At 37.9% G+C, this 11,178-nt stretch overlaps 1 protein-coding gene across 1 annotated transcript; it reads right to left on the minus strand.

Moving 5' to 3' along the window:
• Positions 1-10,008: 10,008 nt before the first annotated feature.
• On the minus strand, positions 10,009-10,551 carry LOC127135938 (uncharacterized). The gene has a single exon (XM_051062561.1). The coding sequence runs from the start codon at positions 10,549-10,551 to the stop codon at positions 10,009-10,011; it is 543 nt and encodes a 180-aa protein (XP_050918518.1).
• Between the last annotated feature and the right edge of the window lie 627 nt (positions 10,552-11,178).

Here is an 11,178-nt window from a genome sequence, read left to right on the forward strand (position 1 = left end):
AAGAAGCTATCACAATTGGGTCCACATTCAAATCATGCATTATGATCATTTTATGAACATTTGAAGTCAAAGTAAGGCAAAGGAAAGCATACAAAAGTCAACAGAATGACTTGCATCAAAAGTCAACCCAAACAATCTCAAAAATCATCAAATAAATCACATTCAATCCTAACATCTAGCATGGCAAGCATGTCAAATTTCATGGCATTTGGATGAGAGGAAGGCAGTCAGTGAAAATCATGAAGTCAACATAATTTCAAGTAAGCACAATGAAAGTCAACAAACATGGGTCAACTTCAAAAAATCACATCAAATTGAAAACAGATGAGAAATGAAGGAGATTAACACCAATGCAAAGCTTGAGATGTCTAGTTATCACATATGAAATTTCATGGACATACAATAAGATTTGAGAATTTCACAAAAGATTTGGCAAGGCATAGCACAAAAAGTCAACAAATGACCAAGTATGGAAGAAAATTCTCAATCAAATGGAAAACAGCAAGATTAATTCCAAGAAAATTCATACACAAACTAGACATGTGATAGGTCATTCATGCAAAATTTGGGGTCAATTGGATAAGAGGAAGCATGTGAACAAAAATTAGGAAAATACATGATCATGGTATAGCACCAAATGTAACACATAACTTCAGAAAATCATAACTCTCAATCCACAAATGATAAATGCACAAACTTTATATGGAAATGAAGGTGAGCATGTCTAGTTTCATCACAAAAAATTTCAAAGGCAATGGATATGTCAAGAGTATTTCACAATTGAAATGGTAAGATGTGTCATTTATGCACACATGTTGGGAAAATAATTACCATAAAAAATCCAGTCAATGAGAAAATGATTAAAAATTACAATAAAAAACTAGACACATTTGTGATCATCATGGAAAAAGAATCAGAATTTTTGAACGAAAATTGAATGAGGAATGAATTGTGCAAGATGAGGAAATAATTGGATGAACATGAGCAAAATAGCATGGCAATGGGTCAACATTTGGTCAACAGCGTGGCAAAGTTGTAAATAGCAACTTCATTTAGTAAAACGACACAGTATGGGCAAGGGAAACGAAATGTTCCCATTGGCTCTCAGCCAATGGAACAGTACATGCGCAAAGCAACAGCCAATGGTTGTTCATTCTTCTGGGTTTAACATACAGTATTAGGGTTTTGGAAGCAGGGCATTCATGTAATCACATCAGCCAAACAAAATTCGACCAAACCAACACGACAACATGATATTGAAAAGCATCATGCAACATCAAGACACAAACAAATGAAACACGAGCTCATGTGAATTCTGGGCAGGTTTCATGCAACTATGGTTTTGACATTTACAGCAACATTCATTCATCGTCCTTCATCATCAATCGTAACCAACATCAACATTCCAAACAAACAATACATCATCATCATTAAGCACCCTCAACCAACAACAAAACAAACATATCATAGGAAATTCTGGGCAGGGTAGAGTTTCAAACAACAGCAGCATACATCCATCCACCATGAGCTCGAAAATTTGATGTGCCCAGAAATTGAAATCAAGGGTACCAAAAGCATCATCAAGCAATAGGCAACAAGAATAGCATCAAAACTCATCAAACTAATGCAAGCATGGCAAATCGAGTTGAAATGCATTTGGACACAAAATAAGAAACTCAGATTTCTCCAACATAAGAGCAACATTTCAAACAAATCATAGCATTCTAGAATCAGCATTCAAGGACCTACCAAAAACATGATATAATTTGGAGAAAGAAGAGGATCGAAAACTAACTTGTTTTTGCAGAAAAACTGGAAATAGTGATGGATTGATGGATATAGCTCGAAACAGATAGTCACACAGCTTCCAAAGGTTGAATGCTTGTAGAAATTTAGCTCAAGAATGCATATCTTGGTCCAGCTCGAGATCTGCCATTAACAGTGCATCTTGAAGAAGCAGTCGTGGAATAGTGGTCACAGCTGGGGTTCGAAGCTTGAAAGGAACTCAAGATGATGTCCAGATGGTGGAGCTATGAAGAAAACTCGAGGTCCTTTGAAGTTTTTGTGCAGAAAATGCTCTGGTGCAAAAATGCAATTTGAGAGGAAAAGAGGATTTTGTCGTGTGGCTGCAGCCCTAGGGTTGTGTAATTGACAGAAAATGTGTCTTTATATGACCTGTTTAATGTTGTTAATCCATGCTGCAAACTGGTTTAGCTTGAAATGCACCATTTGCCATTTTGCTAATTATGCATAAGTGAGTATGGGAGGTGTAATGCTGGTCGAATGGGCTTGCCAACAGGCTGCCAAAGACCATTCCAGTTACCGTTTTGTAACCTCCTTATGAGTGGTTAACTTGTTTGGTTTAAAATGCATCAATTGCATATTTGCCAATTGTGTGCACAAGTGAAAAGGAGGGTATGCCTTGCACGATTTGGGCCTTGGCCAGCTGCAGAATGACTGCCCAATTTGCTGTTTTATGATTTGCACATGACCTGCTAGCTTGCCTTGCATTTGTGAAGCTATTTGCACCATTTGTCCATCTTGCAATTTGGTCCATAATGGTTTTGGAATTGGAACATGTCACAAATATGGTATAGAGTGAATCCCAATTGGCCAATTGTGCAAAAAGTCCATAAATCAAAAAGTCAACCTTGGGTCAAACTTTGATTTTTAATGAAAAAGGTCAAAAAATGCCATTTTGAATGGTAAAGTTTTAGGTCATGAAATTTATATTTTTGGAAAGAGGATGAAAAATGTGGTTTGTAGGAAAAAACCCCACCAAATTTGGCCTTATGGTTTGAGAGATATGCCTCTTTGAAGTTCAAAATTTTGTGAAAATGATTTGATCATATCTTGACAACCATGCATGGGATTTGAGAGTTCTTGGACTTTTTGAAAATGGGAGAACAAGATCTTCAACTTTCATGTTGGGCAAAAATTCATTTGGAGCTTGTATCATGATGCAAGTTGAGGATCAAGAAGTTTCTATTTTTGGCAGTTGAAATTACAGGTCCAGTTTCTATTTTGGGAAATTTTCTGATTGGCTTCAAATTCTTCCATGATGTTGATTGCCATGACATATAAGACCTATTAGGACAAGAATAAGTTCCTTCAAATCATTTCTATCCATCAAATCCAAAGAATCAAACACAGTTGACCAACTTTGACTTTCTAGGGTTTTGGACTGACTGTGCACTTCTGATGAATTCCAAACCCTAATTCCTTGAGACCTTGACTTCAAATGATGCCCCAAGACATATGAACTCTTGATTATTGACCATGGTGCCCAAATTCCACAAGAATGGCCACCATCCACTGCTTTGACTGATTGTTGACTGTTTAGGGTTTTCTGCCTGCCTGTGCATTGACTGATGACCTCTGAGCCTTCAACCCTTGACTTGAACACTTCAAAAAGACCCCCAAGGCATGTGAACTTGATGGGCAAACCCTAGGGCCTTGATTCCTTGAGAAACATCTTTGCTTGATTGGTGGACTGATCTCCTGATCAGTTTGACCTAATTCTTGCTTGCTTGCTCTTGAGGCAACTGGGGACAATGCAAATGCTATGCAATGGATCATGATATGCTATGACTTAATATGAGATGGTATGCACAATGATGGGTGCAAATTTGAGGTGCTACAATATAATGCATTATTATTACATCATTTACAATAGCGGCATGAACAAAACACAAAAATAAAAGCAACAGTACTGACAACACAAACAAAATGTGATTAAAACACCATTACAAACTCGGATCGAAGAAATACCAAATGTCAAGTTGTGTATCATTTGAAACAGAAGCCAGTGGTGGTTGTTGTGTGACTGAGCATTAAATCAATATGCGTTATTTGTAGGTGTCAAGCACAAAATGTTATGGGGGTCACTACAACAAACAAGACCTTAGACAGCGCTTTTTTTAGCCTTAGACAGCGCTTTAAAGCGCTGTCTAAACCTCCACTGCTAAAGGTTTAGACAGCGCTTTTTTAAATCTTAAAAGCGCTGTCTAAGCCCCCCCCCCCCCCTTAGACAGCGCTTTGGCCAAAAGCGCTTTATAAGACCCTCTTATTTTAAATTTTTTAGGTATACCTTAGACAACGCTTTTGAAAAGCGCTGTCTAAGCCCCACCCCCTTAGACAACGCTTTGGCCAAAAGCGCTTTCTAAGACCCTCCTATTTTAATTTTTTTAGGTATACCTTAGACAGCGCTTTTCAAAAAGCGCTGTCTAAGCCCCCCCCTTAGACAGCGCTTTTGCCTAAAGCGCTTTCTAATCCCCCTTAGACAGCGCTTTTTACAAAAGCGCTATCTAAGGTATACGAAATTTTTTGAAGCTTTTGTTTTAAACCACATTTTTTCCAGGTTTATAAACCAGAGTTTCTACCTGTTTTCAACCAGATTTTGACAGACAATTATCACATTTTATATATGCCATTTTGGCCTTTTTTCTACCAATTTTTGGCTAACAAATATATATATATACCAATTCAAACCAATTTTGCCTTAAATGTATCAAAATATATACAAATTTATGTACACATTTACAAGTCATAACATATACTACAAATGTACACATTAATTACACAAATTTATGAACAAACATTGAGCTTTATCATGAATTGACACCACTCCTCTTTGATTTCGTCCACTTGATCCTTTGTATAAAATGCACACTTGAATTCATCAAAGTACTACATAATAATATAACATATTTTGAATTAATTCCAACTATTTAATTATATGAGATATGTGTAAATATAAAAATAACTCATAAGTTAGAAATACATACATCGGTGGGAATCTTTAATCGGCCCAAAGCAAGAGTATCTCGCATAAACCTCAACATGAAATACCCGCAATCTATTTGATTACGTTGTTGAGGACACTACATATGAAAAAAAAATATGGATTATAAATCCTAAGTTTTATCAAGTGTCATCACTAATATAATAAAAAATGTGGTAATTAAAAATATACCGCCACTTTAATCCATGTAATGGAGTTGGCGCCCCTCCTTGAGGTTTGGATATCTCGTTGGGCCCGAAAAGCTTGTAGGACGCTAATAAAATAAAAATGAAGCAATTAGAACAATTCACATAAACTAAGAAAATTTTTGAACATTCTCACTTACGTGTCAATTAGGACCTTCATATCCGGGTATGTTGTCCAATCATTTCCTAACGAGTCAAGATAATACACAATTTCTCGGATAGGATTGATTGCGAGCAACAACCAATGTCCACTGTAATGATTAGGCAAATGTTAGATGGTAACTTGGAAAATAATTATAATAGATGAATTTAGAATGAAATGCTAACCCGGTATTAAACGGTATAAAAAACAACTTCTCCGCATCTTTATTGTCCATGAGGATCCGAAGAACGTACTCCGTCACGGTATCCGGTCTACTTAAGATTAAACCTAAGTTAACGGTCGCGGGTGCTAAGAATCCGAATGACACGTCCAAACCATTGGGGCGCATCAATTTGTCATACAAAAACCTAATATAAAAACATCATTAACACCTCTTTTGAAACATAAAGTAAACCGGATTAACATAAAGTAAACATCATTAACATAAGTTGTTTAATTAATAAAACAAAGTAGACCGGATTTACCTAATATATGTATTGACAACGGTGACGCCGATTTCTTCATGACTAAAAACTTGCATGAAGTCTTCATTACCAATCATTTGGTCGTAATCAAAGCCGAAAATCCCTACCTCCATATGTACAGTCCGAACACCTTCGGTCGGTATATCGGTCATCTCTAGAAATGTCCTGAGGCACGACCTATACTTGGTGGTAGGTTTTTTCCTAGCTACGGTCTTCTTAGCACCAGAACTTTTTACCCGTGCGGAGGCGTTGCTAACCTCCTTTTTTTGTTGTGCGGAGGCATTGCTAACCTCATTTTCTTGAAGCTACATGTCATATAAATAGTTAGATCAAATTAAGAATGTAACAACTTCCATGAATATATGTCATATAATTGTATATTATCTCTTTTCTTGAAACCGTGGACTCGGTATGCCGTGGAATCGCATTATCTTTTGATTTGGATTTTGTGGGAGTCTATTTAACATAACCAAGGAAAATATGTAAGTAAAATTTTAAGCATAAATTTTAAACTTTGAATATACACATTAAAGTTAACATAAGTTTTAAGCATACCTCATATCCTACGCATATGAGGTTTGTCGGCCATGCAACAAACGAACCTACTGCTTCGTGCACCGTTGTTGCATCCGAATCATCGCTAGGATATGGTAATGCTGCATTCGGCTCAACTGCAATATCAACTGATACCTTCAAACATCCAGCAGGGAGCTCTCTAGTGTGGAGTAATACTCCGCTAACGTTATGCACTTTTCCCTTGCCAACCATCCGATAGTATGGTGACGACAAATACAGCTGACAATGGGAAATGCCCTAAAACCAATAATAACAAGAAATCGTTAATGTGTATATATGTCAAATACATAATTTAAGCAAATAGTTCAATTTAAGACAATTATATGTAATTACCTCTGGAATGTTCGGCTGAAAGGTACAGTTGATACTGTCTTTGTCCGAAGCATCTCTGTATACTGTTGAGGCGCTAGCCTCTCTTTCTCTCCTCAATGCATCAAGCTCAGCTTGCATGGCTTCCAATCTTGCATGAAGCTCCCGATTACTAGGAGCCTTTCCTTTTTTAATACTCAGGGAGGTCGGAGTGACTCCAAATCCCTTACCCCTCACCCGACCAGAATACTCAGGGACATCTAATGCCCGACTAAGTATGCCCTTAGTATCATCGGGAGATAAAGACTGAGATAGCTCCTCCTGAAAAATCAGATGAATACCGTATACTTGTCAAATATTTGTGTATAAAAATGTTATTCAATTAATGAAAAAATGTTATACTTACACATTTCTGGTATACATGTAAAACTTCTTCTTGAGGAACTCCAGATTTGCCCACACGGGCTTCCTTCCACAAAACATGTGCAGGAAGAGATGTTTCTGAACTTTCCTCCTTCTGCAGCTACACATTAAGTCATACAATTTGATCAGATAAAACTAATATATGATGAACAAATTTGTTATCGCAATTTATAAATACTTACCATGGATTGTTCTAAGCGTCCATATCCGACACGTCCTTTTCGGTACGGATATGCGGGACTTGATGCTCTTTCCCGATTTGTAGCACTTATTCTTTGAAAAACCGGGTCTTGTCTTTTGGATTTGAAAGCTTCCCATTCTTCAGCCGATATCAAACTTTCATATTTTTTAGGAAGCTCCGCATCCACAAAATTACCATCCGCATCCTTAAGGAACTTGGATGATAAAAATGTCTGAAACCCTCTTAGAAGCTTTCCGGCCAATTTCATACAAAAACCTCTTCTTTCTTCTTCGATGTTAAAACATCGCTAAGAAAAACATACAGATTGATAGTTAGTATCGGTAATTGAAAAAACATAATTGATACCGTATAATTAAGGGCCAAATGATTGTACCTTTATCTCACTCCAAATTTTTTCTTTGGACTCATTCAGCTCTTTGTTTCTCCAATCATCACATGTAATGGGAATTTCATTCCTTACTAGTGCACCGATAAAACTAGTTAAGGTATGCCCATTAGGTTCTATAAGCTGTCCCTGGTTTCTCCAATAGACATCTAGTATGATGCCTCGAGATCTTCCTTGGACCACCCTTCTCATTACTGTGATGCCTCTTCGAATTTCTTCTTCCGCGGATACTTTTTTACTAACTTCCTCATGTTGGTCATCAGCCATGTCTAACCTGTAATAAACCAAGGAAACCATCAAATATCAAATATAACTTATAATCAAAGCAATTGAAAACAAAAAAAGTATTCTTCAAACACTTTCAGAAATGAAATATTCTTCAAACACTTGCAATGCCTGAAACCAAATGAATGAAAATGTTAAGAAATGACGAACAAAACGCAGTAGAAATGACGAACTGAATCAGAAATGAAAAAATGCAGAAATGAAGAACATACCGCAGTAGAAATGACGTTCTGAAACCGATTCTTCAAACACTTTCTGGTATTGAAACCGAATGATTACAATGTATTCTCGTTCGCTGTTAGGGTTCGCTGGAGGGGTTTAATCGCAGGAGGGAAAACAAAAAGAACTGAGAACGAAAATAGAAGTCTGAAATTTAATTTTAATTAGACCTTAGACAGCGCTTTTGTGGAAAGCGCTTTCTAAGATATGCCTTAGACAGCGCTTTCCAAAAGCGCTTTCTAAACCCCCACCTTAGACAGCGCTTTTGGTTTTAATTTTTTTTTAATTGAAAGACTTTAAACAGCGCTTTCTCAAAAGCGCTGACTAAGGTCTATATTTAAAAGCGCTTTCTAAAAGCGCTGTCTAAGGGGGGGTCTTAGACAGCGCTTTCTAAAAGCGCTGTCTAAGACCCCCCCTTAGACAGCGCTTTCATTATTTTTTTAGAACATTTTCCGTGTTTTATTTTTATTTTAACCTTAGACAGCGCTTTCTTTTAAAAGCGCTGTCTAAGATGCGCTGTTAAAAAACCTTTTTGGCGTAGTGGGTGTTGTGTAGAGCTGGCCGCAACTGTTGGTGGTGGAATCTTGGGATCGAGTGAGAGGGAGTACCATAGTGGTTGAGTGGTAGTACTTGGCTAGAGTAAAATATGGCGATGAAGGTGGTCACCAGAATAGTGTTGTTGAAAGGTTTAGTGGTGGTTTTGTTTTTGATATGGGTCATTTAGGTAAATGAAGGGAGGTGCATGGCCGGAGGAGGAGGAGTATGATGGTTACACCGAGGAGGAGGACGACCAGAAAATCGTGTTTTAGGTTATAGCCGAAAATCTCTAGGTGGAGAGAGGTTTGTTAAAGAGGGAAGGTGGCTGAAGTCAGCGATGAAAGAGTTGTTCACCGATGGTGATGGTAGGCAAAGAAGATGATGAAAGAAAACTGGAAAACAATGCTTCTGAGTTCTCTTTTTTTCTTTATTTCTTTTTTTTATAGATCAATAAATAGAAGATCACAAACTAACATGAGGCTAACATTCATTCGCATAACTAACTAAATGGGTCACATTGAGTACAATGAATATGAGGGGTGATAATACCTTCCCCTTGCATAACCGACTCTAGAATCCGCTCTTGGTTACGACGACCATTTATTTTTTCCTTTCGTAGGTTTTATCGTATTTTCCCTTTCATATTTGGAATAATAAAATCTTGGTGGCGACTCTATTTTTTATTTCAAGCATGTGATGCATTCAGGTATTTTTTTTGCACCACGGCAATTAAATACACCGAACATTACTGAATAACCATAGTGACCGTATCGAGTTTAAAATTCAGTCTTCGGAATATCTTCTGACTTTAACCGAGTCTGATGATAATCCGATCTCAAATCAATCTTGCTAAACACATTAGCACTAACCAACTGATCCGTAAGGTCATCAATCCTAGGAAGTTGATACTTGTTCTTAATTGTAACCTTATTCAGTTGTCGGTAATAAACACACAACCTCATGCTACCATCTTTTTTCTTAAACAACAACACCAACCTCCCTACGACAACACTTTAGGTCAGAAAAACTTCTTCTCTAGAAAATATTCAAACTGATTCTTTAGCTCACTTAACTATAGGGGTGGCAAAACGGGCTCGGTCCGCGGGGCATGCCCGTTTTGCTCGCACTTTTGTGCGGGGCGGGTCAAGGATTTAGGCCCTCACCCTCAAATGTGTCTGCCCCGCCCCGCCCCGTTTTTTTCGCGGGCTTTTGCGGGCACGTGTATTTACATAAATTTTTGCATTTTTAGGCTTAAAGAGTGCAGTGCCCGCGGGCTTTCCCCGCCCCGTCCTCACTTTTTTGCGGGGCGGGTCTAAGTTTTAGGCCCGCATCCTCAACTATGATCGCCCCGCCCTGCCCCGTTTTTTTGTGGGCTTTTGCGGGACGGGCCTAAACGGGGCGGGCATGCCCGTTTGCCACCCCTACTTAACTATGATGCTGACATTCTATATAGTGCTCATGACATAGGTCTAGTACCAGGTACTAAATCTATGGCGAACTCAAGTTCTTGCTCCGGTGGCATGTCACAAATATCCTCAGGAAAAACATCTGGAAACTCACACACCATAGGCATAACACTAGCCAGAATATTACTCTCAATTCTCAAAGAAGCAAAAATCACGAGCACTTGATCATACTCCCTCAAAGACATCTCAGCCTGACGGGCGGACATGAATCTCGAATATGTACTCTGTTCGAGTTCGGGAAACAACATAGTCTTGTCAAAACAATTGATATAAACACGATTGAACTCTAGCCAGTTCATCCCCAAAATCACATAAAGTTCACTCAAAGGCAAACAAATCAAGTCAACTCCAAAGTCTTTACTATAAATGGTCAAAGGACAATTCAAACACACCAATGAAGTAGTTACCGAACCATTTATTGGGGTATCAATGACCATATTTTCAATCATATAAGACACTTCAAGATTCAACTTGTTGACACAATCAAGAGATACAAACAAATGTTTTGCACCAATATCAATCATAACAATCATAGAAACACCATGAATGAAACATATACCTCAAATCAAATTATTTGATCTCGAGACATCCATACCACTTAGAGAAAACACTCTAGCATTAGCATGAGAAAAGACTATACCACTTACAGTTGTAACAAGTCGAAACAATATTTTTGCACTCATCGGAACTGTGACCTTATTTACCACACTTGAAACACTTCATGCCCGCGCTCTTGCACTCAACACCACTATAGCCTACACCTCCACATGTCAAACATCTCATAGGAACAAGTGCGCCTACTCCAGTTATATCCTTCCCATCTACAACATTATGTTAGAACTTTTGTTTTCTATTATTAGTTGTAGTCACATAAGGTTTACCATAATACTGATTCCCACCTTTCTTTTCACTAGCAGTCTTGTAGTGAGGTGATCTGACACTACTATCTTCATAATAGATTCTACACTTATTTACTAGTACTGAGAATCAACGGATCTCTTGATAACCATGAACTACTTGATCTCGAGATGTAAGCCATACTCAAACTTCACACACTTCGACCCTTCAGCTTCCACTTCGTAGAAACGCCTTTGCAACCCCAAATTATAGTACAATCAACCTATATTGGACGTTATCAAACCTAATTCTAGATGATACAT

This window comes from Lathyrus oleraceus, chromosome 4 (genome assembly GCF_024323335.1).
Source record: "Lathyrus oleraceus cultivar Zhongwan6 chromosome 4, CAAS_Psat_ZW6_1.0, whole genome shotgun sequence".
Taxonomy (NCBI): Eukaryota; Viridiplantae; Streptophyta; class Magnoliopsida; order Fabales; family Fabaceae; genus Lathyrus; species Lathyrus oleraceus.

Bases quoted from the DNA above. Each gene is read 5' to 3' on its own strand.
- LOC127135938 (XM_051062561.1), bottom strand. From the start codon at position 10,551: ATGATTGTTATGATTGATATTGGTGCAAAACATTTGTTTGTATCTCTT.